Source organism: Eutrigla gurnardus (assembly GCF_963514095.1).
Source record: "Eutrigla gurnardus genome assembly, chromosome: 1".
NCBI classification, from domain to species: domain Eukaryota; kingdom Metazoa; phylum Chordata; class Actinopteri; order Perciformes; family Triglidae; genus Eutrigla; species Eutrigla gurnardus.
The window spans coordinates 1,900,958-1,928,676 of NC_139915.1; the positions used below are offsets into that span (position 1 = coordinate 1,900,958).

General features: G+C 41.9%; 2 protein-coding genes and 1 long non-coding RNA gene across 4 annotated transcripts; 2 read left to right on the top strand and 1 right to left on the bottom strand.

The window, feature by feature from the left end:
* Nucleotides 1–2,629: 2,629 nt before the first annotated feature.
* On the top strand, nucleotides 2,630–4,601 carry LOC311019028. Its single transcript, XR_014597773.1, has 4 exons — nucleotides 2,630–2,928; nucleotides 3,154–3,208; nucleotides 3,612–3,703; nucleotides 3,889–4,601. It is a non-coding gene; the product is annotated as an uncharacterized lncRNA (long non-coding RNA).
* Nucleotides 4,602–7,335: 2,734 nt separating this feature from the next.
* LOC311019009 (fibulin-7) lies at nucleotides 7,336–14,460 on the bottom strand. 2 transcript variants are annotated; one of them, XM_084018161.1, is made up of 8 exons: nucleotides 14,084–14,459; nucleotides 11,949–12,105; nucleotides 11,687–11,857; nucleotides 11,001–11,126; nucleotides 9,494–9,679; nucleotides 9,271–9,408; nucleotides 8,321–8,456; nucleotides 7,336–8,143 (listed from the first exon to the last, which is right to left on the bottom strand). In XM_084018161.1, the coding sequence occupies exons 1-8, from the start codon at nucleotides 14,144–14,146 to the stop codon at nucleotides 7,780–7,782; spliced, it is 1,341 nt and encodes a 446-aa protein (XP_083874287.1). In that variant the 5' UTR covers nucleotides 14,147–14,459; the 3' UTR covers nucleotides 7,336–7,779. The 2 variants fall into 2 exon arrangements, with proteins under 2 accessions (XP_083874287.1, XP_083874288.1); XM_084018162.1 differs by lacking the exon at nucleotides 11,001–11,126 and having other exon boundaries at nucleotides 14,084–14,460.
* A 1,997-nt stretch (nucleotides 14,461–16,457) lies between these two features.
* LOC311019021 (C-type lectin domain family 18 member A-like) lies at nucleotides 16,458–27,331 on the top strand. The gene is made up of 12 exons (XM_084018180.1): nucleotides 16,458–16,664; nucleotides 17,848–17,939; nucleotides 20,962–21,195; nucleotides 21,316–21,413; nucleotides 21,507–21,628; nucleotides 22,443–22,550; nucleotides 22,652–22,744; nucleotides 23,799–23,905; nucleotides 24,034–24,163; nucleotides 24,302–24,398; nucleotides 25,020–25,111; nucleotides 27,173–27,331. The coding sequence occupies exons 1-12, from the start codon at nucleotides 16,538–16,540 to the stop codon at nucleotides 27,208–27,210; spliced, it is 1,338 nt and encodes a 445-aa protein (XP_083874306.1). The 5' UTR covers nucleotides 16,458–16,537; the 3' UTR covers nucleotides 27,211–27,331.
* Nucleotides 27,332–27,719: the final 388 nt, after the last annotated feature.

Here is a 27,719-nt window from a genome sequence, read left to right on the forward strand (position 1 = left end):
TTAGTTAGTTAATTGACTTCACAGACATTTATGCACGGTCAAGCAAAGGACACAATCACAGAGACGTTAATTGACCTCCGCAAGTTCCTGTTAGATATCAGAGCATCTCTTCCATCCAAACAAGATGCTTCAGTGTTACTGTGGGAATGTAATTGTTAATTAACATGTTATCTCACATTCTGAGCCATAATAATCAACGTAACCTAATTAATTTACAGAACAAAGACAGACTGTGCATAATAGTGCATTTAGGAAGGATTATAACATTTACACTCATTGCTTTACTGACGATACTTCGGTGGGGGGAGTGGCCCCCTTGGCTTTACATCCCTGCACTGCTCTACCAGTTGCTTATCACCATAAGAACCCTGTTTCAATAAAAAAAAAATGTAGGCTAAATGCTGCATTTTATTTGAACTCGATTTATATTTGAGAAAGTAAAAGTATAGAATACAGTTATTTAAGATTCTGTGTGGTGTTTTTAATCATAATTTAAAAAATAATAATAATTAGGCTAGTTAAAAAATATATTATTATCAGTAATTTTTTTTTAAATGACTAGACATTTCAGGCGACCCCATTTGAATTCCATAAAAAAATGAATGTTAAAAACAATATCTCGTATGTCCTCAACTGCATAAGTTCTGGTGTGATGTGTTTCAGTGGCTTAGTCTGGTCTATAACTTGGACATTGCCCCTGACCCAGAGCTGGCGCTCTTTGGGTGCTCGGAGAATGCCCTCAGGTACTCGCCTGAGATACAACAAGCACTAATACTGGGCAAAATTATTCTCCTGAACTGGAAATCCCCCACCCAGTGGTGTAGTCTACGTGATACGCAGGTATACGCCGTATACCCACTGGAAAAGATCAGTGATTTGCGTATCCTCAGTGGTTTAGTCTACCTGATACCAGGGGCGGACTTACCATTAGGCAAAACTAGGCGGTTGCCTAGGGCCCCCAAGTTCCTGAGGGCCCCATAAAAAATCCTCATACACTTATGGTTAATATAGTTATTACTTATTTGCGCACATTAATTAAGTTTTTGAATAAAATCCTCTCGCTAAAATGCCAGCAGAATGCTTATCATATTATGTGTGTGTCGGGGGCCCCCCTTCAGTCTCCACTACAATGGAGCAGTCCATCTTACTGCGCATGTGCAGAACCGATCCAGGAAGACAGCATAAAAACGAAAACAAACGGTGCGAGAAGTGGTGTACTACTGCCCACTCCCCCTTGCTTTCGAAAATGTCTCAACGAAATGACTGTGATTATGCATGATTCCCTCCCACAGCTGAAAAACCACAAAACCGCTGGGACTATCTTAAAGACGTGTAGCCTAATCCTTTTCTGCAGAGATGTGCTCTTGACTGTACTGCAACTTGTATCTCTGTAACACCTGGCCAATAACTTCCTGAACCACTTCCTTCCTGCACACTTTCGAGCTCTATTTTTTAGGGTGCCGCGAGCGAACGCGTCAGTTCTGGCAGTAAACCACACAAAGAAACACGAAACAATCCGGTCAATTTTCAAAATAAAATACCGCGATTGACCAATGCGATCATATTTGTGTATCTAAACTCGCACTGGGAAACAGGAAGAGACAATACATTTAATAAATGTGAAGAGTAGATAAACAAATATGCGTATTTCAACGATATATCTGCACTACCATTTTCTCTCTCTCTCTCTCTCTCTCTCTCTCTCTCTCTCTCTCTCTCTCTCTCTCTCTCTCTCTCTCTCTCTCTCTGTCTCAGTTCTGATGAGTAATTAATGAGTGTTTCCTTTGTCAAAGTTTTGCACTGTTAATGTTTTCAATTTGCAATGTTTGAGATAAAATGAATGAAATTCAATTAATAATATTAAAATGTATTTCTAAATAATACTTTGGCCTCTTTTCTAAGCATGTACTGCTCTATAATACTGTTATCTCAATGAAAAGTACTGAAACAGATATATATGCAACAAAAAGAGGCAATTTATTATTTTGCCGGTAAAAAATGTACTTGGCCGGTAGATTCTTTCATCTACCGGTCCCCTTGGCAGGTGAGCCAAAAAGTTAGTTTACAGCCCTGGGTAGTAGACAGTAGTAGTGTAGATATACAGTTGAAATACACATATTTGTTTATCTACTCTTCACATGTATTAAATATATGTGTCTTCCTGTTTCCCAGTGCGAGTTTAGATAACAAATATGATCGCATTTGTCAATCGCGGTATTTTATTTTGAAAACTGACCGGATTGTCTCGTGTTTTTTTGTGTGTGATTTCCTGCTAGGATTGACGCGTCGCTCCAAATAGAGCAGACGCCGCAATCGTTTTGCCCATCCCCACGCTCGCACTCGCTCGCCTCGGCGTGCAGCAGCATCAGCAAACAGGTAAGTAAATGGTAAAATGGCCTAATTTATAGAGCGCTTTTATCCAAAGCGCTTTACAGGAATGACATTCACACATTCATACATTCACACATTCACACACCGACACACCGACGCCGTCCGGAGACGTGCTGGCTGTTGACAATATTTGTTCGGGATAGTCTTGACTTGACTTGCCGACGGGAGCGGCATGAGTCGTAGCCAAACGCCGTCACAGGGGAAGTATCGATTATAAGTTTAATTATAAATATGAAGGCAGATTCAGTTAGTCTTGCAAAAAAAAAAAAAAAAAAAAAACAGAAAACACATCCTGTAGAAATATGGAGCCTTTTTGAACACAAGTGTGTGTACTTCTACTAGAAGGTAGTACTGTCTGTACGTCTGACACCTCTGTACTTTATGACACAGTGTGGACAGGTGAGCCGTGGTGAGACAGGTGAGACAGGTGAGACAGGTGAGCCGTGGTGAGCCGTGGTGAGACAGGTGAGCCGTGATGATGGATCAGCCAGAGGAGGCGGCGGTGGTGAAGGAGAAGGCGGCGCTCGAAGATCAAAGGTGATATGAGTTTCAAATTAATTTCCAACAATAAAAACAACCAGTTACCATCTCTCCTCAGAGCCGCCAGACAACAGTCTGACACACATTATTTATCATAATATATTATTATTATTATGCAGTCAGTAACATGAACATGGGGAGCTTCTCTCAGGGAAAGCACTTTGTAAAAAGAGGCTGAACTGAATTCTACTGAACTTCTAACCTTCCTCTCTTGTCCTCCAGAACGAGCCGCATCACATCACAAAGTCCCGTCCCTGATTTCCACCAAGAGACGCATGTAAGCCACGATTTTATTCATTTAAATGGAACTGCATTCATTAACATTTTGCACAAACAGGTCGGGTTAGTAAATATTCAGAAGATAAGACAGAACTGTATTAATCCTGAAGGAAATAACATCAGAACTATACATATAAACAATATAAATATAGAGTACATAAGAAGTAATACTAACACCGGTGCAACAATAGAGTTTTTAACAATAAAAATGTATTTACATTAAAGTAAAATACAACCACATGAGACTAAGAGTAAGAATATAAAGTAAAAAATAATACTAACATAACGACACTGTAAAATAAAATTCATAACACAAGGTTTAAATATAATGAATACAGATTGATAAACATGTGATGATTATGGGATTATTGTGTGTAATTATGTGATTATCTTTCTTCCAGAGACGTTCAGGAGATATTGGCCGTCTTCAGAGACGTCAGTCAATGCATGATATTATAGACTTTAAAGAAGAACCCACCTCTCCTATCAACACGTAAGCTTTAACCTTTACACTTTAAAATGTTTCATTGTTTGTTGCAGATATTATACGTGAGAAATATAATATAATATATATAATTAGTATAAATCCAAAACATACTGTGTGATTATTGCGGTATGAAATGACATGATAGAAATGTTTCTCCATAATTATCCACCATATAATCATGTTTCTCTCAGGGAGAAGATATAGAAGACCCATGATGGAAGTTGGATCGACACTTTGCAGAATCGTCCTGACAGATTGGTCCTGGTCTGTCTGCTGCTGCTGCTTCCACTCGTCATCATCTGGCTTCCTTCTCTGACTGAAAAGTTAATGACTTTTGTTATTGAAGGACGAGCTGGTGGCGCCCTCTACTGGTGTCTCTAACTATCAGCATGTGTATATATGTCTATATGACACCTCTCAGATTTAGCTGAAAAGCGGTGAAAATATGCCTTATGTTAAGGACAAAGGAATCTGAAGTTTCAGGTCAATATCTCAAACGGTTTGCCCGTGGCGCCCATTTGAATTTCAAGTGTCACGACCCTTTTTGACACATTAGAATTTCGCATTTCATTTGTTGGCATTTTTGGAGGCCCATAACTTCTGTTCTAATAGTGATAGAAGGATGAAAATGTGTGTTAGTTCATTGTAGTTTGGACTACACAATGAAGGCAGAATCAACATTCCTTATTGTTTGGGTGAGAGGAGGGTCACCAAAGCCCACTTTTTCACTTTCAGGTGCAGTATTTTATGTTCGCCACAGTGTGGCGCAAGTTGTTAGGTCAAGGGCTCAGGCAGCGTCATCTTCAGTTAATTATTACCCAGAGTTCAGCGCTGGTGAACCTGCAAAGCTCAACATATTTGTTCTTTCTTTTAATGAAATAAAACCTTTGACTATGAAGCTCCATCATATGAATTTTATTCTTCATAATGCACCGTTTTGGACATTTTTTCTGGAATGTAGATCAGGGAGAATTTAGTGATGATAAAGGATGAAAATAGTGGAAATAACTTATTATGCTCAGTGATGGCAAACAATGAAGCTGTGCAGAAAGCGTACAATAAAAACCACAATTACACTCGCAGATACTAAAAAGTCAAAGTCAGATGAACGGATCCATGACAGAGGTTTACACGAAATTATCATACGACAAATGACATTACATTACAAATATAAATATATCAAAATATCAGTTTTTAAATATCCAAATCATTATCAATACAGTGAATGGATCATAAAAAGTTTTGCATCATTTTATGATGCAAACACATGATCCACAATGTTCCTGTCTGTGATGTTTCGTCTTCCAGCTTTAAAAATTAATTCCTGTCTTTTCATCTGACCTGCTTAACAAATACCCCCCCTAAGAAATGTTGTTTCATGTAAAGCCTTAGACTTGCCATACATTGTAAATGCACTTCATCTTCTTTTTCCACTTTACATGTTACAAACTTAAGACGGTAGCATGAAACCAACACATCAGTTGGAAGCAGAGGCTGCACGTATCCTCTGGGAGCAGCAGGTGGCAGTGTAACATCGTGGTTTGAAAATGCACATCAACACGCACAGGCTTTCTTTTGTAACGACGTCAGGACATAAACACAACAATAAGTATACTTCTGGCTGCACGGTGGTGTAGTGGGTAGTACTGTTGCCTCACAGCAAGAAGGTCCCGGGTTCAATTCCTGGGTCGGGGTCAGGTTCGGGTTCCTTCTGTGTGGAGTTTGCATGTTCTCCCCGTGTAAGTGTGGGTTCTCTCCGGGTTCTCCGGCTTCCTCCCACAGTCCAAAGACATGCAGGATGGGGATAGGTTAATGGATGACTCTAAATATCCTGTAGGTGTGAATGTGAGCGTGAATGGTTGTCTGTCTCTACATTTCGGCCCTGGGATCGGCTGATCGGCTGACCCTGAATACAGGATAAAGCGGTAGATGATGGATGGAAGTATACTTCTTAATATTTGACTGGGTTGTTATGGATATGCACTAAAAGAGAAACGGGTTACAGACAGAGAGAAAAAGAAAACAACAGGGTTTAATGGTGCAAGAGCAGATCAGATTCCTGATGGGTTACGCAATCCTCTGTGCTGGACCAACCTGCAGCACTGTGGGCACTCTCCCCTGTCCTCACCGTCCTCCCCTCGCCTGCATGCCCACATTAAATGGCCCGGAGCCTGACGGTGGAGTTCTGTCTGCACAACGGAGCCTCACTAACACTCTCCTTTGTTGCATCAAACTTCAGAGGAGACCGAGGTATTCCCTTTCAAAAGTAAGTACCAGTGGTAACCCAGCCTCCTCTGACCGTAACTCACAACCAGGCTGAGACGAGGATATTGAATTCAGTCCCCGTACACACTGCCAGCACTCATTAGGAGTTTTTTATCTGTGCAGTGTGACTCAGCCACACTGGAGAGAGAGCGGTGGAGAAAGGTTGGGATGCAGGATGTAATATGATAAGGTAGAGATGGTGGTGGTGGTGGTGGTGGTGGTAGGGGGGGCAACAGCAGATGACAGACCAGGTGCTCTCACAGGCAGACTTTCTCAGACTCTAGTCTGTTTATGTTTGAGGCTGGACCTCGCACAAGCAATTCAGATTAAAAACCACAGAAAGTATAATCTGTGTGATGAGTAGAGGGGAATTGTGTTTTATAGGGGGACAGAAGTAGAAATCACCAGGAGCACGAATCATGGACCCCTGAGCGACAGACTTAAAAGTGGCCTTGCTTGCTCTTCCATGAAGACAGAAAAGGCAGCAATGGAGTGAAAAACAGCAAGAGGTCTATTCTGCTGCAGTAATAAAGACAGCAGTTATTAATTCCGCCTGCACCCCTCAGCCAGCGACCGGCCGGCTGGAGTGAATCGTCTTCTATTCAGCCCTCTCTATTCAGCCATCACTCTCTGTCTGCCTCCGTATCTCCAAGCATCTTTCTTCTTCACTCAGCATGCAATCTTGGTTTAGGATCCTACGGCTAAAGCCCTCGCGCCCCTTCGGCTCTGTCCTCAGTAAGTCTCGGGCACGGCATGGAGCCTCCTCTGCAACTAAACACATTTTGTTTGTCTCCAGTGAACCCACACTCAGCCTCACTATCCACTCCTGTGTGGGTTCTCTTTTCCAGACGGTTGCGTAATGCCGAGGAGCAGATAGAGGGGCCGGCGCTGCACAGACGTGACACATTTCATCACACTTCTTCGCCATGAATTTTCCAAATGTACTCCTCCTGAAGGGGAAGAAATCGTCACGCGTACCGTCCTTGCAGAGCAAATGTGAGTTTTTCTGTGTGTACTTGTTTTGCAAATGTAAAAGTTAAAGTTATTCATGCACTGTAAGAACACAGTGGCTCTTTGAGCAGCCTGTCTTTGGCTGTCTGTCTGCTGAACAGCACTGCTCTGTACTGCGAGAAGCATTTCCCAGACAACCACTGCTCACATATATCATGGATATATCATATATATCACATATATATATATATATATATATATATATATATATATATATATATATATATATCTATAGATAGATAGATAGATAGATAGATAGATAGATAGATAGATAGATAGATAGATAGAGCTCTGACAGCATATTGCAGAAAGTAACACTTGATGCTTTTGCAAATAAAAAACTCAACTTTCTTAAGGTTTATAAGGTGTTTTTATTATTGTATTACAGTTGTACTGAAACCAGAATATAAATAAATCACGATAGTTGAACTTCACACATCATGATTACGTGTATACATCCACAGCATGCGGACTGTCTACATATTTTGTAGTTCAGTTTTATAACTCCTATACTCAATTCTATCTTTGTGCAATAAATACGTTTCAGTTCATCCATATAAAAGTCTTGTAGCTAAATCAGCACAAAGACACATTACTCAGTAAGCCTGAAGAACCCATATTCCAAAACATGTATTGCATGCAGCTGTGCAAGGCGGTGTTAATCCATCCATCACTCCAGAGTCAATATACACTTCGTGATGACCTTCGTACAGTCTTGAGACTGCAGCGACTTCTTCTTTAACAGAAAACCAGACTTCTGTTCGGCCTTTGTGCTGTGAGCTTTTTTCCACCGTCCATCTTTCCTTCTAGAACTCAAACTGGGAAACAAACATGGTGACTTTGGTGATGTACCTCCCCACCTGGGCTCGCCTCTCCAGCTCGCTCATCTCCACTTCGGCCTCCAGCGTGGCGGGGCCCTGCACCGGGGTCACCAGCATCAGTTGACCTGTCACGCGGTCCGAACGCTGGACTGTGAAGTGGCGTCGAGCTTGCCTTCCCCCCAGCATGGAGAAGCGGAGTGTGTCCCCCATCGGACGTAACGCTGAGACCCTGAACATGACCCGAGGAGCTGACAGGTTGGACACGACAGCCAGGTAATGGTAGGAGAAGGAGTTTGGGGTCTGAGAACATGGCTTGTTGTCCAGGGGGCAGGGGTTACGTTCACAACGCCTGGAAAAGGAGCGAATCCAACAGTGAGAAATGGTGTTCAATCCATGAGAATCAAGTTAGTTAAACTGTTTGTGTACGGCTCAAAACGTCCTCCCCTTACTTGTTCAATTCAGGAATCAGTTTTATTTATACAGCGGGGAGGGAACTTGAAAGAAGAATATTCATGATAATGCTCACATAGGTGACGTCTTGACATATGTGGCGTTGGGGATTTTGGGGCAGTCCACACGGACACACTGGAAACCACCGTACGTGTTGATGCACGTCTGGTCCTTGGTGCAGTTGTTTTGTCGGGTGGCACACTCATCAATGTCTGTGAGGAAACATCAACATGTTAGACATGAGTTCCAACAGACAAGTTGGTGCTCACTTTTTTTGGTTTTGGAAGGTGTGTTTGACGTAATGTTATTGCCAAGTCCGGTTTTGTTGTGACAAGATGTATTTTATACGACGATTTCAAGCAGACGCCTGTATTGTTTTTGTGTTTAAATGAAGTGTTTCATTTCATTTTATTTTCTTGCATTTAACGATACTTGAGGTGAGATTTCCTAAACAAGCCCCTATGGGTTTCCTTAATCTCACCGGCACAGTTTGTTTCTTTTTTTTAAATTTTCCTATGTATGTATTTGTTTTTTATGTTGCCTTTGTTTTGTTTTTTTGTTTTGTTTTTTATTGTGCAAAATTAATATGAATAAAAAAGAGAGAACATTAAGTGTGTTCTATGACAGCTTACAGGGGTTGGAGTCATTCAGTCACACTACAGCAGTGTTTGAGGCAGACGCACCCTTTCACCTTCACCTTATACGTTTTTAGGGTCATTTTTGCAGTTAAATCCAATATAGTTTCTCAATTGTCTCAAATGAGCTCCCAGAAAAAAAGTTATTTATAGTCTAGGGCTGGCGCTAGTTTGGTCCTTAACATTCTAGACTATCTATTACACGTAGTCTTAGCAACACATATAGCAAGTATAAGATGGGACAACCAGACCAGAGGTGATGATGGTTGTTATTTTGAGTTTTATTTCTATTTGGTATTACAGAAACTACTGTATCTCCTGGAATACTTGATGTTAAGTGCAGAATTGTGTTTTTCTATCAAAACATAAACCCAGAAAAAGGTAAAAGTACCTTTACAGCTGCGTCCATCGCGGGTCATGTTGTATCCTGCAGGACATGAGCAGCGGTATCCTCCGGGTGTGTTAACACAAGCATGTAAGCATAGTCTCCCGGCCTGGCCATTATGGAACAGCTCACATTCGTCTATATCTAAAAGTGGACAACGTACACACAGTTTACACATGGACACATGAACGTGCGTGTGGTTCAGTGGCGGGTCGGGTGTTGGTGGTACCAGTGCAGGTGTTGCTGTCCCTGCCAGAGATGGTGTATCCTGGCTCACAGGTGCAGTGGGTGGTCCCCTGCATTATAGTGCAACGTGATGGACGCACAAAGGGCCCGGTGGTGGCAGCCGGCAGCGTGGCGGCAGCAGCGGTGGCTGGGGAGGTGGCGGCAGAGGTGTTTGTCATGGTGACAAAGACTGAATGACAAAGACAGAAAAGAGGAAAGTGTTTTCATTCCCTGCTGTTATATTTCCAGTGAATTAAGTAAGGGAGCTTTAATCCAATGAGCTAATTCAACATTATGCAGTAGGGGTTTTACACAAGTGTGCTATTTATAAATCATTTTCCAGGGTTTGGAACGATAGTATTGTAAACAGGAGTTCAGCCAAAATCCCCATGTGCATTATTTACCCTTAATCGATTCACACATAACATGTTATTCTTAATAAAGAGGGTACTGCCCTGCTCTGTACATATTACTGTCAACATTCTTTATAAAACTAATTTTAGTCACCTTTCCAGAAGAAAAAGAGAAAGCCAATATATTATTATCAGACATTTTACCAATTTTTAAATGCTCAAATATTATATAACATCAGTATCGTGAATAGTTGTCGTATCGTTTCTACGTCTGACCTGATTTGTCACCATGCACACATGAGACAAAGCTTTGAAACGGATATAAATCAGATACAAGCTGACTGACTGACTGCCTCTCCCTGTCTTGTCTGTCTGATCTGGGGTCTGTTGTCTCTTACTTCCTGTTAGTCTTTTCCTCATTTCTGTTGCGTCTGTCTGACCCATCCAATCTGGTGATTGGCAGCACCTGCATGCTTCATAAGTCTGCTTGAGGGAAGGATGGCTTCCTTTTTCTGCTCTCTTGGCTTGATTTCGTGAAGCTCCAGTTTAGGAATCGGTTGTCTGCGGGGTCTTATGGGTTATGATACTTTAGTTCTTTGGTTTTGCCATTGTCATTTCCATGCACATCCTATTACTGCTTTTACTGAAATGTATATACTGTTGCATCCAAGTTTTGATTGGGTTTACTCCATTTGAGCCAGGTCGTGACAGAATCTATGATCGTGACATGATGAATTGTAGGTTGGCCCCAAAGGTTAACAGAGCCATTGTCTAACGAGCAATAAGCTACACTCACAGACTGTATGTTTTGCGCGGAAATATCAATGAATGAGAGAAAAACAAAACATAATAGGCTGTAGAGATGAAGAGCAGCAGACCAATGCCACTTAACCAGCATCGTGTTGGACTGCAGGCTGGAATTCAATAAAACCCGGTTTGTGGTATGTAGCACTGGCTTGTAGGAAACCAAACCACTGGCCAATGTCATCACATTTAGCAGACTGGGAGGATTTGGACACCAGCCTATAAAAGTATGCTCTGCACTAAAGTGAATATTTGTTTGTTATGTATCTCCTAATATTGGGGATCAAACCCCGGATTCCTGCAGTGAGCTACGACTCCAACATGTGGTCTGAGTGTGTACCCGATGATACCTACATGTGGGCACGGGGCTCTGACAGGTGGCTCCGGTCCAGCCTTTGGCACAGACACAAGTGAAATGGTTCACTTCGTCCGTGCACGTCCCACCATTCAGACAAGGAGAGGACACACACTCATTGATGTCTGAGGGAGAAGTCGACAGAAAGGTTATCCGAGGAGAAGTCACGGCTCGTTTGAACCTTCGAGAGACACAAGGACGCATGCAACCGAATATCTTTGATGCTCGAAGATAAGAGGACGTGACATCATTGCATATGCATGTTAGAGTGTGAATAAAGAAACAACGGAGCGGATGAGTTAATGTTAGTTTGTCTCCATCAAACAGCCTTTGAGCTGTTATCTTAAAGACGGCGAGTTGTCACAAGGACGAGTATCCCGTGTCGCCGCATTCAGGACGTTCTCTGGACAACGGCCAGGGTGCATAGAGAAGAAACATGATCACGGAGTCACACATGAAATGTATCTCTACGTAGAAAAACATCGCTGAGATGCATAATGCACAAAAAGAGGAATGGCATTAGAGAGCAGGCGAGGGGAGGCTTACAAAGGGACGATGACAGGGTTGTAGAAGTGATCAGGGGGTTAGATAACAGGATGAGTGATGTTCAGGGTGAAGAAGAGGAGAGACAGGAGGAGGAGGAGGAGGAGGAGGAGGAGGAGAAGACCATCAGCCGGACTCTCACCATGGCAGGCAGGCGGCTGGCCGCTCCAGGTCAGACTCTCCTGACAAACCCTGCTCTCTGATCCCACAAGTTCATAGCCAGCGTCACACAGAACGTGGACCTCGTGTCCCACACCGTGTGACTTGCCTAGTTTCCTGCCATTAATAGGCGCGTCCAGTTTAGGGCAGGTACCTGAGGGAGGTCATTAAAAAAACAAAAAAAACAGGCAGATATTTGAACATTAACATTTGAATAAATCAGACTTCCAGAGGCTTGTGCTTACTGTTGATGGCTCTCGTGGTCTGCTTCCCAGCGCTGCTCTGCAACAGGTTGATCTTCTTCCTCAGGTTGCGAAGACTCTGCAAGTACGAGGCTTCGTGGGCCGAGAGAAGCTTCTGGATCTGCTTCAGAGAGCCGACTTCCTGTCTACTGGGACAGTCCTGGAACAAAAACAGAGAGGGTGACTAATGTCATTCACTGGCAACAACTTTCTTCTTCAAAGCTTTAATTCACTGTCAACAGCAAACTATGTTTGTTTTAATTATTCATTTTCAACTTGTCGCCACATAATAGTAATTATAATTCAATGATTTTGATATGAGAAGATAATGCTTGTTCTTAACACAGCATTCTTCTACACATTACTTCATATGATAATATAAGGATGTTGAAATAATCTAATTTTCTTTTAGAATCTCTTAGGACTTGACTTAAAAAGGAGTGCTGTTTGCTGAATTTATGATTAGAGGAAAAATAAATATATGTTGACATAAAAAGCCAAGTGATGTGATTGATGTATTGAAGCTAACTTTCCATTAAATACTTAAAATGATAAGACTTGAACCCTGAAGCCTTCTATCGTTACCACTGATTCTCAATTCATTCTTAATTATGTTGCATTTTCTTTCTTTTTTCCTTCTTTTTGCACAATTTGCTCCACGATTGAACTTTCAGTCACCGGGTGATTACCTCACATAAACTGCCCCAGCATGTTATTTTCTGCATGTGTATATAGGCATACTGAATGTTGTCTATTGATGTATTACCCAATTGTCCAGGTAAATGGTTTAACTGAAAATACACTATGAAATACAAGCATATCTCTAAATAAAACGTTGAAGCTTGTCAGCTCAGGGGCATGTAAGCAAACGGACGTCGGCTGAAGGAGCGCCCTTGAACACCTGCATACAGAGGCTCGGCTGTTATATCGGCGAGCTAATGCTGCGGGATCAGAGTGTGTTTGGCCACTGTAAGTCTGTTCAAGCAGGAGCCTCCTCCTCTCAGAGCCAGATACTGTAACTCAGTCAGGAACACTCTGAAAGTTCACTGTTCTTGTGATGTGGCTTGTAGGTGTGTCCCCGTGTGGGTATTTATAATGTTCCAAACAGAAAGTTATGTAACTGCCATGTGCCGTGTTGGAAGCAAACTTTGGCTTGATGATGTGGTGGATTCTGGAGTCAGTCTGTCAGGCATAAACATCACCTGTGTTCCGACCTCCGTTTCTATTCGCCGCTGAGGCGAGGGAGTGGCTCTGACTTGTTTTCTGTCCATGCCCTCCTCAACAGCGTCATTCTCCACCTTCTGCCCTGTCCTCTCATGCATGATTTCAAACAACCAATTAGTGTTTTCGTCCAGCCAGGGTTATGTAAGAAGGGTCAATATTTGTTGGAAACACCTTTCTGATTCGGAGAGAAATGGGGTTTTGGAGAGGCTTCAGTCAGCTGGGAGGGGCGGCTGCTGTTTATAGTGTAGTTGTCAAAGGCCTCTTTCTGCCCGTGCTCGGCGACATTTCACATGACTTCACGTTCACTGGATGACGGTGTGGAGGAGGCATGCAGCGCTGGAGCTCTCATATTAAATCTACAGTCTCGTGTGTGACATCTTTGAAACTCTGAAATAAAACTTTAAATGCTTTCCCTCATATAAATATAAATATACACATACATGACCTGAGCACAAGAAATCATGCTGGCCATCTCTCTGGCAACACACGTGCACATATACACACAAACATGCAAAAGCATAAAGGGAGTCATTCACAGAAACACGCAGCTTTTTGGAAAAATGTAGTGGGATTAAATTGAAGCACAGCATATATATATATATATATATATATATATATATAGTCATTCACCAAGGCTCCTAAAATGCACACAAATTACAAAGTGAAGGTGACTCAATATTTGCTTTTCTAAAATTCTGTATGCGATGCCAAACAAGGACACTCACAGTTCAAGCAGCACTCTGTCCTCCTGAGAAAGGTACTCATATTGTACTTACCGTAGTTTAGTTTTAAGAGGCAAGCTGTATTAAATGAATCAATCCAGTCGATAGAATGCAACGTTCTTTGTTAGTCAGGCTTTTATGATAAATTATATCATGAAATGAAATTGAGCTTGTCACACTGAATTCACTCACCTGTCCAAACGTGGAATGGAGGGAGCAGAAACACAACAAGGTGATGACGATGGCAGCAATCATGTTTCCACTGATCCCAATCCGACACACGTCAATGATCCTGAAATGTGTCGGAGCTGCAGGCGCTGTGAACTTTGAGTGAGAGGCTCCAGGTGAGAGAATGACCACAGTTGGCCAACGCTGCTGCAGGGAACCGCTGAGGAATGCTGGGCTTACTCTTCCAGAGCCAATCAGGGAAAAGAGACTTTAAGAAAAAATGTGACCACATTATTATCCCTTTACTTAACTTGGTGTGTGCTTCCTCTCTGGTCAGCAGCTTACTTTGTATCTTGCTTATGCAGAAGTGGAAGAAAACTGAGCTGTGCTGGAAAAGATGGATGATGTGTGAGATGATAATCATCAGGATTATGCAAGGCTATCACTGGTTTTAAATGCTTGTTTACAGCAATACTTTTTGTAAAAACGAGATTAAACCGAGCAAATATAGTCAGTTCTGTTAGAAAAAGCTTTGAAGTATATAATCTAATCTTTGTTTGAATGACTGTGCTTCATCTCTCATCTGACAAGGATGTGCCAGCTCAACTTCAAATCAGAGCGCTGCATTTACAGCCTTGATGGACACAATGTTCACCCTCAGTGATGGAGAGAAGCTGCAGAGAAGCTGTGCCCTCTACAGGAGTATGTTCACACATGCATACATACTGTTTGTTGGTTAAACACAATATAATTTTCCTCAGATTACAGTCAAAGGGCCATAGCTATGCATGACAATGGGCGATATAGATATTACAATGGAGTTAGGGAATATTAAAATGAAGATGACATGTAGTAAATATTTATTTCCCTTTATATATTATAACGTAAGGCCGATAACAATGGAGACAGCTGTAAAAATAATAATTCCCTTCTCTAACCAACCCTCACTATATCCAAATCATTTACATCTGAACATTTGTCCTCTTCTCTGTTGACTTAAACAACAGTCAGTAGCGACATACATAATGCCATTTGTACATATACAGTTAGTCAGGTCGCACCTCTCCTAACTGACAATTCTAGCAACGTCAATATTATACGGCTTCCAAATTACTTTCCCCTTTTCGCCCGTCGACTGGTCAATTCTACAGATAAAACTGTTGAAAATCCGGTCGATAAAAGTAAATGGTAGAGATGTGTGTGCCTTGCAATGCTGCTGTAGAGAAACAACTAGTGTGTAAAAGGACTTCTGTCCACATTCAACCAACACCAGTGGCCTCCAGAGAGCAATGAGGAAGCTCTCGAGAGCTCAGCGCTCCAGCAGGAAGGAAGCTGACAGCGGTTCTTCTGGTTGCTGGATTCAGGTGAGAAATCCTCTGCGCTGAGAACTGGAGGGTCAGACGGTCCTCTGATGCAGCAAAATGAACCAGATAAGGAATAGCTGGACCGCCTGGGGACTGGAACGCATTCAGTGTGTATTGTGTTGCTGTGCAGTCATCTCCAGACACTGAATCATCCCCCGATGTAAAGCATGATTCATGCTTCCCACTGGGTCCATAAAAAAACATGCTCACCCTGTTTAAACAGACACCAGACAGCTTTGTGCCGGATCTTTCCACCTACCTGTAAAGTTCTACCAATTAAAGTTCTGCCACCTCAAGTTCTGTTACATAACAAATGGATTTTAGTTGAAATACAAAACCATCCTGACTCTCCGGCTGTCCTCAGGAATAAAGCTTCATCTGATTCATTTAAATGATCGACTTCAGACTCATTTAACAATCATGAACACTCATGCTTGACCAAAAGACAAGCTCTCCTTTTGCCGTTGAGTTTGGGAAATGATGATATGGTTTGTCATCAGTGACTGCCTGGCACAAGTTACACACCTGCTGTTTATACCCACCTTTATACAGCTTTGTTATTCAAATCTTAATTAGAACTTCTACCTTTTACTTAATATTGCAGATTTGTCATACTTTACAGAACATTATCAGCTCACAAATGTGTTGGATTAAAGTACTAAACTGACAAAACTATTACAACATCAAAGCTGCCTAGTGTTAATGAATGAGTGATATAATGAAATAATGTAATGTAATCTAAAGGGAACTAATAATATGCAAACGCGTTGGTCTTTGCTTATAATATTGCATATTTACATGTAGTGTAATGACTTTTAATAATGCTGTGAAGTGAAATAACTAGACAGATTGTATTCAGAAACTATTCTAAAAAGATAATTCAGTGAAAGTCTTTTATTCTAGTTTAATAATTCAGATTATTTTGTCTTTTTGCCTGACACTAACCTGAAACTCTTCATTCGTTTAGACGGAGAGGTCAGTATGAATGATCTGTAATAAACTAATGAATATTCAATAACTGCTTGGACCAGACAGTGCACGTGTGTGAAAGAGGGAGGGGGAGAGCAGGGAGGCAGGAGACGAGCGAGCACCGTCTCTGTCGTTGGAGTTCACCATGGGGTCCGGAACCGCGTCCCGGTCTCTGCCTCTGCTCGTCCTTGTGTCGGTGCTGCTGCCCACGTTCATCTCCGCGAACCGGATCGTCACCGACACGACGGAGCTCCGGACGCCCACCATCACCGGTAACACACAACACACTGGCGCGAGGCAGGTGGCCACGAGGGACAGCGCGTCATCGGTTTTGCACGTTTTTATTTTACATCTTGCCAAACAAATGGTTCACCATCATCACCAGGGAGCTGAATCTTTAACTTTGAATGCGCTCAGGCTAGTAGTTTAACGATTCATGCGATGCATCGATGAATCGATTGTCGGTCCTATTGATTCAACTAAATCGATCTGCTTAAATAAATAAATAAAACTAATCGCTTTGGCTTCACCAATAATCCATATAAATGCGTTAAATCTTATGAATCGCGATTCTTAATTATGATTAATGACTTTTCAGACACTCTCTCCCCTGCCAGCATGGAGCCTATTGAAACATGTTCAAAATAACTGAGCAATGTTTAATTACATTTTTGTATTCAGCATAAAATATTATGCAGGACTACTTTTTTATAGAGTAAATATGTTAAATAAGTAATTCTGTGGTCTGTTTATTTTTTCACCTTTCAGAAGAATACAGATAGTCTCACTCGCATTATTGCATGTTTATTTCATGGATATAGAATTTTGGTTACAAGTTACTGAATCGAATCGAATCTTTCCAACAACAAAAACAATCGTCTTTGAATAGAATCACCAACTACTGTATCGTTAATCAAATCAAATCGCTGTGAAGCCAAAGATCCACAGCCCTAGCTCAGGCCTAAAGTAACTTTAAGAGGTGAAATAAGTTGAATGAGGCAGATCAAGATCTCTAAAATGTCAGCATTACATCAATGCAGTAATTATCTCAGGCCCAATGTAATGTAATTTGAATTATTTGGCATGGCTTCCTAGATTGCAAAGTTTGGAATGGGCAAAACTTCCACGTCATTATCTGTATAGAGATTTAAATAGTGCTGTATGAGTTTATACACATGATTGGGACATTTTAAATCTGGTTTAATGCTGCTTGCTCATGCTGTACTTGGAAGAAACAATGTAAAAATATTGTTTTGAGTTACGGTTTGAAATGTGTGTTTAATCCAACTGACCCTCTCTCACACACACACACACACACACACACACACACACACACACACACACACACACACACACACACACACTCAAACATCCCGCCAACTCATTTGCATTCCGTTGCCATGGCGACGGCGGCCGGGGCAGAGTTACTGAGTGAGCGTTTGTGTTTTCTTCCAGGGCTCGGGGTGAAGGTGCACTCACAGATTGTTGCCCAGCACAATAGACTACGCAGCCGGGTCAAACCCACGGCAGCTAACATGCAAAAAATGGTCTGTGGCATCTATTGTCTATTTCTTCTGTGTGCGTGCTTGAATGGTATGAATGCTGCTGTCTGCTTAATGTGAGTTAGAGGAAGATTCACATTATTGAAAGTCTGCACGTGAGGTAGAAAACTGGGCATACTGCTGATTTTGACACCAAAGTTTAGTCTCTCTGCAGACTTTCTCCTCCTCCAGTCATGTAAGATGTTTGGCCAAGTGTTGCAAACGTAGCCAATCTGCTTTTGAGTTTAAATGAACTTGCAGCTGCACATGCAAAAAGCAAATGACACTGTTTCATCAACGCTTTCTCCCTCCCAATGCCTTAAATGCCACAGCTTGGTCAAAACCAAGCAATATTTGAAATGTGTTATCTCTAACTAGGCTGCTAAGTATCAACACATATAGGTAAAAGAAGCAAAAGAAGACCTCATAAATTTGTCTGAGCAATAAAAACAGTTTCAGGGTCACGGCGAGGTGTTGCTGAATGTGCAGCAATTTTTAATATTGATGTTTGACTCAGGTTTTTTCTAATCTCACTCACACCTGCAAAACAGCCCAGCTACAGTAAATCCTCACCTTATCTCATGCCATCGATTGCTTCGCCATACAGTACTTATCTGCATAACTGTCTCGCCTGCATGTGATTACGATGGCGAGGTAACGGCGGATTATGAAAGTCACAATGCACGCGACATCCTGCGGGCAAATGTGAGATTTGTGCCAGGGCAGACTGCCACTTTGTCATAGATTACATCCCCGAAGCCCCCCGTGCAGACCGAGATCCCTTCCGTCGACTGCTCTTCAGCCTCGGAGAACTGTTCTCAACTGATAAGGCAGTAATGAGAAAAGGAGGATGTGGATAATCATTCTGCATTCACAGCTGTGGTATTACAGGTTCCCAGTGAAAACCCTCAGAGGAAGCTTTGCCGAGCTGAAGAGGCATATTAAAGAGCTTTACAGATAAACGTTAAAAGGCTCAAGGCTTTGGCTGTGTTTGTGCATATCTGAATAAGGGTTTGTTTTTTTATACTGGAAGTAAGCATAGAGGTGAGATTGTGTTGAAGTGATTATACTAGAGACCTTTAGGCTTTGCATTCGGGGTGAGATAAAAATGAAGGATTCTCACCCTTTCTTCACCAACACGCTGTCTGCAGGTTTTCTTTGAGCAGAGGAAGTATTATGAGGTCATACAATCACTCGCAGAGTCAGAAATGAAAGTTCAGCATTTACTTTTGATATGTAAATCATGAGCTGTTTGTGAGTTTGTATTTTATGAACCTCCCTCGGATCTTCTCGAGCTCCAGCACTTTCACTTTAGTGCACTTAGGGCGGGAAGAAAACAGATCTGCAGAGTGTTGCAGCGAAATGTGGAACTTTATTGATTTAGCTCATTTGGTGCATAACAGCGTATAAACTTGTATCTATCGTGAGACATTCAAATCCCACAGTGGATCCTAAATGACTTTAAAAAGAAATGTCTGGAATGAAATATTGCCCAGTGACCCCTGGTGGCATCAAAGTGTGAGCCGATGACTTCGGCATCAGAGTAGAGTGAACAATGAACGCTCAGCCTTTCTACAGATCCTCTACATGCTGTCTAACCGTGCACAACAATAGTTGGATGGACATTTGATTGGATTATTTGGAGGTTCCATGCTTGAATTGATCAAGTAAGTGTAGTTTCTAAGAGGTACTAATGGTGGTTAACCCTCACAAAGAGGATAAAAGCTGGTGAGGTGTAAAGTGTGATGGAAAAAAGGAGCAGTTAAATGGGGATTATTTCCAGCGGATTTTAAGAAACGAAAGGTTTGTGGCGGGGGCTCTACGCAGGCACCTCTTGTCACCAATATCCCCGATGCTCAATGCTAGATGAGTACCAATGATGTTCTGGACACTTTTAGCTCCCTCATGCACATTCCATGTCGACTAGGCTAACGTTAGCTGCAGTCCCGTCCTCACTGTTCATCTGCAGGGTTTCTGTATGTGCTGTAGGTTGACCAGCGCCGTAATGTTACCGTGAACAAGTTGAACCAAGAGGGTGTCATAGTAACGGCTGGTATGAGGAACTTTTATTACTGTATTTCCAATTGTAATAGCAGGTACGGGAAAAAGTAGTAGATTATTTATTAAAAGCCATCATTTTCAACCTGAATGATTAATATGGTGTCTTACTATTAGAAAGTGATACCCAAGATAACGTAGCCGTCCTCAGTGGAATATGATATACAAATAGGAATAGACAAAGGCTGACTCTGTAACTTTCTGCATGTTGTCGCCTTTCCTAAGTGGACCTGAATGTGACGTTTGTCCACCAGCAAACAAGGCAGAGTGATTGATTGCGGAAAGTTTGTGTGGAAGCCATTTGTTTATTTGAACCAGCGACTGCAAATCTGGGAGAATGTGTCACTTAGTGAAGTGTTTATGTGTAGCACACAATGGATGTCAGTCTGGGTTTGTTGGCGCTGCCATGGGCTGGCAGCTCGCCCAAGGTGCCTCCTGCTGCCAGCGGTACTCTGAGTCCGGCTCTGACCCCTGAAGAGGATTAAGCGGGATAAAATAATCACTCATGCACTATTAGGAATGACCTTCATGCCAAATAGTTTCCCCTTTCATCCACTTTTAATCAGTGACTACAAAGTACAATATGACCTTCCTCTCAGATAGGAAGTTTCAAAAGAAGGAAACCTGTGACGTACTTTGGTAATGCAATTAGTTGCTAATGCAAATGTCCTGTTAGTAATTATGCATGTAAGTGCTTAATAATTCTTCATTTATAATTGATTATTCATTATGTATATGGAATTGTGTTGTGTGGGTTTCTGATGGACATGAAGCACCAGACAGATGACCTCTAACAAATAATAAATACTGTACACGATAAATCTAATCTGAAGATTTGTTGGACCTCAAGAGTGAAAACTATAGAATAAGATTTTTTTATCAAACAGATCTGATTTTAAACAATTCCATCAAAAGACAGAGGACACGTGTGTGTGCCAAAATGCTGACATTAATATTACTGTCTTCATAGGAGTGGAGTGAGACGTTGGCATTACTTGCAAAGGAGCGTGCAGCATCGTGTCACACAGACAAACCTCCTCAACACTCCTCGTCTCTCAGTCACGTCGGCTGGAACACACATCCCTCCACCGACGCTGCCGCCTCCTTTTCTGACGCCGTTCGCTCCTGGTTTGAGGAGGAGATAGACTTCCTCTACGTGAACGGGCAATGTAGGGAGAACGCCACCTGCCACCATTACACACAGGTACAAACGAGCAGTTACAAACTGGCCCTGCGTTTGGGTGAAGGGGATGCTTTTACAGGCGCCGCACACACATTTCTATCTGTTTGTTTTACTCTGTCTCAACCTTCTGTTGTTGTGTAGTTAGTGTGGGCCACTTCCAGTAAGGTGGGCTGTGCCAGCCACCTGTGTCTGAGAGACGGAGTCCTCCGGGAGATCTTTGTCTGTGCATATTACCCAGGGTAACAATTTCACACTCTTCCCCCTCCATCATATGAAGTGGTGAACTTGTCCTTGAGCGTGGTGTGTTCTGCCGTATGTGTGTGTTGCTGCAGAGGTAACTGGGAGGTGAATGGTCGCTCAGTGATTCCCTATAAGTCGGGGCTGTACTGCTCTCTCTGCACCTCTTCCATGTCTGGCTGCTTCAGACTGTGGGACCATGTAGGTGGATTATGTGGTGAGACAATACATGCATGCATATAAACACATTTAGATACATAGATATGTCATATCACCATATTTGTATGATACAAATGGAATTCATTCCATTACTACGACCACTAATTTAGACCAATATGCTCCTCAAGGTCATTTCTGCACATTTATGTGTGTTGTGTTTGTGTGTAGCGATTGTTAGCAATGTAATTCATTGTTTCTACCAGTTACTTTCTATGCAGGTTTTTCATTCATGAAATATTTTGTGTGTTGCATGCGACGCTGCTTATATCACGTTAACTAGAATCACAGTTCTGCTGCAATGACAGCTGATTTGGCTAAAATATTCAGAGGTACACTGTCCAGTAGGGGTGAGTATTGGCAAGAACCTCACGATACGATACGTATCACGATATCACGATATCACGATATTGAAATATAAATAAAGATGAAAACACAAGTACCTGCATATGTACATCAGATGATATTGATCAGAGGACAAATTGAGTCAAAACTATTTCATTCAAAACAGCCTCTCCATTTTATTAATTCCCATGAAATTCACTGGAATAAATATTGAAAATAAGATGAAAAAGGATAAAGTACTGCATTTACAACTCGTCTAAACATGAATCTTTTTTCTTATTTAAATCGATATTTGGAGTTGAAAAATCGATATTCTTTTGGGTGGCAAAGTATCGTGATATATTGCCATATCTATATTTTTACCCACCCCTAATGTCCAGACGTACATTTAGCAACACGCATGTGTGTATGTGGGTATGTGTGTGTGTGTGTGTGTGTGTGTGTGTGTGTGTGTGCGCATGTGTTATCAGAGATCCCAAAGAACCCGTGCAGAATGAGCTGTGGTCGGCACGGCCATCTTAATGTCTCATCCTGCGAGTGCACGTGTGACCCGGGTTTCACCGGACGCCTCTGCCAAGGTACCACCTCCAACATCAGGTGTATTAATATCATGCCCAGCACACATATTCATATCTCGTTAACTCGGAGGTAGACTTCACTGTACCTGTGTGTTTTTCAGTGCGGTGCAACGTGCAGTGTGTTCACGGTCGCTTCAAACAAGAAGAATGCTCTTGCTTGTGTGACGTGGGTTACGGCGGTGCTGAGTGTGCAGGTAAGAGCTTCTTTGTGTTCATGTATACTTCAGCAATTTGTACGCCGGCTTCAAATTCAGAAAGCACGCGCAGGCACACTCATACTGAGGAAACTCATGAGGTTGCTGTTACATTCTGTCTCTTAAGGGAGTCTCGTGACATGAAAAAGTGCTGAAAGCACCAGCATATTGACTGGTCAAACCATTTAGTGGTAATGAAATTATTTATTACTGGTCTCTTGACTATACCTGCCTGTCTTACCTTGTTGCAGCACCGTCACTCTCAAAATGCACCTTACATACATACTTTCACTGATCATGGGGATGTCACTTCTTAACAATCCTTTTTTAAAGTGAGTATTTTAATACTTGTTTCTTCATAGAGTATGTATGAGTATACACGTATACGAGTATATATGAGCTACTTCGACCCCGAATTTTCCTAATAGTTTCTTTTCCAGTATATTTGTCATTGGATCATTATCTCTTTACATGCTCATACACTCAGTTAAATATAATTATTTTATATTTATACATACCCATGTTTTTATTTCTGACTTCTTTGAGTGTGTGCTATAAAATGGCACTTGTATTGCTTCTTTTGTTGTTGTTATTTGTTGTTGCTTTCTCCTATTGTTGTTGTTGATTTATCCTCTGAATGTGTATATTTCTTGGGGAGGTGCTTCTTATAAGCCCATGTAGGGTTTTTTTAACCTCTCCTGCACTTACTATTCTTCTTTCATTTCTGTTTTTTGTAATTGTCGTTTTTTATGGTGCAAATAAAAAAAAAAGTAAAAGTAAAGTAAAGAATATCCCCTAGGGGATCAATAAATTATCCATCCATCCATCCATCTAGCAAGTAGAGGCACAGTTTTACACCTTTTATGACTCTGCATTCATATCTTCTAGCTAAATAGGCTAGAATAAGTTTCTTTTATGAATCTCCCTGAACATAATTCTACAAATTTCATTTAAATGTACAAATGTAATGGCTTAAAAGAGGATACCATCTCTGTCATTGAACCTGAGCCATGGTGGATGTAGGCATCATTAATGTTCTTGTGTGTCCCAACAGAGAGAGTGCAGTTTCCCTTCCACAGCTGTGATGTGATGATAGATGGTGATTGCTTCATGGTGTCTTCAGAAGTGGACACCTACTATGGAGCCAAGAGTCACTGCCAGGTGAGAGACAGGTATATGTGGCTCAATGAGGGAGTGAGACAAGCTCTGCAGTCGTGTCATAGAAATCTGCATATTTCATTCCAGTTTCATGAAGGTTCTTTTGCTTGTTCTTTTGGTTACACCCCCAGAAACAACGAGGCATTTTGGCTCAGATACACAATCAGAAGGTTCAGGACATCCTGGCGTTTTATCTCGGCCAGCTGGAGACGAGCAACGAGGTCACCAACAATGATTTTCAGACGAGAAACTATTGGATGGGTACAGTGTTTTCATCAGAAATGAGCATTAAGATACCCTAATGATTTCTAACAGCAAACTGCTGTGGACCAGATGTACTACCAGGTGGTGGTGGTGGAGATGCTGCACAGATTAAACAGCAATATTTTTGCTCCACAGGTTTGACATACAAGCCCATGAAAGAGTCATTTCGCTGGGACACCGGAGAGATCCCCGGATTCAGCAGCTTTGCCTTTGGGCAACCTGACAACCAAGGGTAGGAGACGCATTTACTGCCAGACATTAGCTCCTGCAGAGTACATCATAAGCAGACGGCCAAGTGCAATGGTGCCGAACAAATAAAACCAAATAATCAGAAAGGTAGAAAATGACTTTCTTGGAAGGAGCTTCTGGCTTCTTTTTTAAATCTGCAGATGTGTCTGCTGAAGGATCGACAATAAACACGTGTGAATATATTACTGCAAGATATCTCTGTTGTTCTTTCATTTGTTTTTATTTCTGAAATAGAATCCACTTTAAATAGCAATTAAAATGACATTATCCAAGGTTGGCTCAAATTTAATTATACTGTTCATATATGGACTAACCGGAAAGACAGTGACTTGCAAAGTACACCCTGACCACTAGATGTCTCTCTCTTTCTGTCCCCCTCACTTCGTTCGTCTGCTCTATCGATCTATTTGAACAGCTTTTCTATCTCATATTTTAAACTAGTTATTATATAGTAATATAGAATGTATTCATGTTTAAATGAAATGCTTTTCTCTCGTTCAAATCTTCTTCATTTTCAATAATCTATGTGGCCAAATTTTCTCCACATAGATTCTGTGATCCTTCGGGGGGCCGTGTTTCATCTTACTCCTCTCTTTCTGTCTAGCTTCGGAAACTGTGTGGAGCTGCAGGCATCGAGTGCTTTTAACTGGAACGACCAGCGATGTAAGACGCAGAACCGATACATCTGCCAGCACGGTAAGGCTCCTTCCTTCCGGGTGGATGAAGGTAGAGCTTTAACAAATGAACAGGTGATGTGATGTGGTGGACATGGCTGCTAGGAGGCGGTACTGAAAACCACTCAGTCACTGTGTTGATGACATGTGATGATAGGAAAAAAAAGACATTGTAGACACCCAACAGCTGATCAGTGGGAGCTTCTTCTCTTCTTCTGAACACGATGCACACGTGGCTGCATCATCATGCCCCACAGTTGACCTGCAAGGGAGACTGGCTTGTCCTCTCCCTGTTGGCCTTCTCCCCTAAACTTGCTCCAAACAAGGCTCTGGATTAAACAGGATTGAATGCAGGCGATATGTGACACCCATCCCTTGACAGAAACCTACTCCATTGATCATAATCAATAATGACATTAATAAGTGATGATGGTGGTGAGAAGGATTCCTAGCATGCAAAGGGGTCCTGGAAGGTTTCTGACTTTTATATAAGCAGGCTCACATCCATCCTTGTGTTACATTAATGTCGTTGCACTAAGGATAAGCCTGTTCCTGTTTAACTGTGACGTTCGGCCATTTTTGACCATCGGCTTGTGTTTCTAATATTTATTATACTTTTTCTGTAATTCAGAGAACATCTCCTCACGGTCTGGCTTTGTAAATGGGAAACAAACAAAGTAGCCTGAACTGACTTAGGCCACTCTATTCCAGCGAATCAGCAACAGGCCGCGCCCATGTATGTGCACGGGACAGTGGAAAGGTCATTGGTGTGAAAAGAGAAAGACAGAGGGAACTAAAGGGATGGTAAATCTCATTCTCACGACTCCCTCTATTAATATTCCATCAGCATCCCAACGTATTATACCTGTTAGCAAACAGTGTCATATCCCAACATGTACGTCCATTTAAACAACCAAAATAACGGCAACGCTGAGAGCCAAGTACGTATTCTGGACCACCAACTCCCAACATACGCTGGTATCTGAGGTGCTGTGAGTCATGGATGTGATTCTATTTGCCAAACTGGATAGAAGCACCTGATGTGCTCTACTGTGTCCAGACAGTTAACTGAGAATCACAGCAGGGTGATGGCTTAAATGTTGATCCAGTGTGTCTATTAATGAACACAACACTGAAAGAGCCGTGTGATCCTGCCCACACATTTAAACAGCACTCAGTCTTAATCAATGGCACTCAGCGCTCACCGACCAGAGCCTCTGAGCAGTCAATAAACGTCAGCTCAACAGAGGCCTGCGGTGTTTGGATCCATACGTACCACTTACATTGATCGTAAGGAACGAGGCGGCGGTGGCAAATGTTTAGTTTTGCCCACTTGAGTGCGTCCTCGTAAGTGGTCGGTGTGTAATCTGGTATTGATCCCTCATCGCTTAATGAGTGATCTGCTCTGAATGTGACCAACGGGCCTGCTTTCTTTCCTGATGGTTGTGTTTTTGTATAAAACACCACTGGCATGATCAAGAGAGGAGTTCAATGCCCGTTTATACTGCAGCAGGATATAGTAGAGGGCATTTGCAAACTAAACGTTTAAATATTCTTCATTCACGCTTTTCCCCGCCATGCCTCTCAAAACAAATTTCACTGAAACAACAGTCGTATCCATAAATTCTGCTTATTATAGGCACACAGAGCCCTCCATCCCACCAGAGTGATATCCAGACATCAGTGCAGTGTGGTGTTAATTGGTGATAAAATGATAAGTGGATATCACACAGCCTGAGGCAGACACTCAGATGTTTCTGCAGAGTAGAGTACTGTCCGTGTGTGTGTGTGTGTGTGTGTGTGTGTGTGTGTGTGTGTGTGTGTGTGTGTGTGTGTGTGTGTGTGTCCATAATGCAGTAAAAGGAGTCTCGGTCTCTTATGTCATGTTTTACATGAACTGTTTTCTCTCACATTTAAGCTAAATTGAAGGATTGTTATGCAAACACTTAACTTCCTTTTTCTTTTACAATGTTTTAGTATTCAGCATTCAAAATCACATTGTGTGTGTGTGTGTGTGTGTGTGTGTGTGTGTGTGTGTGTGTGTGTGTGTGTGTGTGTGTGTGTGTGTGTGTGTGTGTTACAGCTGCAGAGCACATTGCCCAGTGGGAAGATGGCAGGTGACCTGGATTTCTCAAATGTGTTATTGTACTTTTTTGTGTTTTTTCAATCATTGTACACAGATCAATGTAGTTTAAATGTATTGTATATAGTGTACATGTCTGAGCATGCTAATGCTTATCAATAAAGGTTTGTATTTCTTACTTCCTGCCTCCTATGACCATGTGTATTTATCGTATTGTAAATGTAGTAAAAGTGTGAAGTGAATCCGGATGAAATGCCGGCCATGCTTCAAACCATGGGTTTGCCCTCTGCCTTCCAGTGAACAGAGGAGGATCCTGTGGGATGGTGGGTGATTATACACTCGGATGGAAGAGAGGGATAAAGGCTCATCATGGGGTCAGACCAGCAGCACAGCGAAACAGTGCAAATGAACCAAACAGGGACGAGGTTGCAGGGTTACACCGCTGCCACAAACAGCAACACACCAATATCCTAATAGTGTTTCAGCTCCACTGAGTTTCCACTTTATTCAACACATTTTAGGTTTTCCCTCTGCAAGGTCAGTACAC

Excerpts from the sequence above, each read along its gene's own strand:
- LOC311019009 (XM_084018161.1), bottom strand. The coding sequence starts at position 14,146 with ATGATTGCTGCCATCGTCATCACCTTGTTGTGTTTCTGCTCCCTCCAT. Across the intron at positions 11,127-11,686 it reads CCAGCCGCCTGCCTGCCATG|ACATCAATGAGTGTGTGTCC; the intron begins GTGAGAGTCCGG and ends CTTCTCCCTCAG. Across the intron at positions 8,457-9,270 it reads CGATGGACGCAGCTGTAAAG|ACATTGATGAGTGTGCCACC; the intron begins GTACTTTTACCT and ends GTTTCCTCACAG.
- LOC311019021 (XM_084018180.1), top strand. The coding sequence starts at position 16,538 with ATGGGGTCCGGAACCGCGTCCCGGTCTCTGCCTCTGCTCGTCCTTGTG. Across the intron at positions 24,399-25,019 it reads GGGCAACCTGACAACCAAGG|CTTCGGAAACTGTGTGGAGC; the intron begins GTAGGAGACGCA and ends CTTTCTGTCTAG. Across the intron at positions 25,112-27,172 it reads CCGATACATCTGCCAGCACG|CTGCAGAGCACATTGCCCAG; the intron begins GTAAGGCTCCTT and ends TGTGTGTTACAG.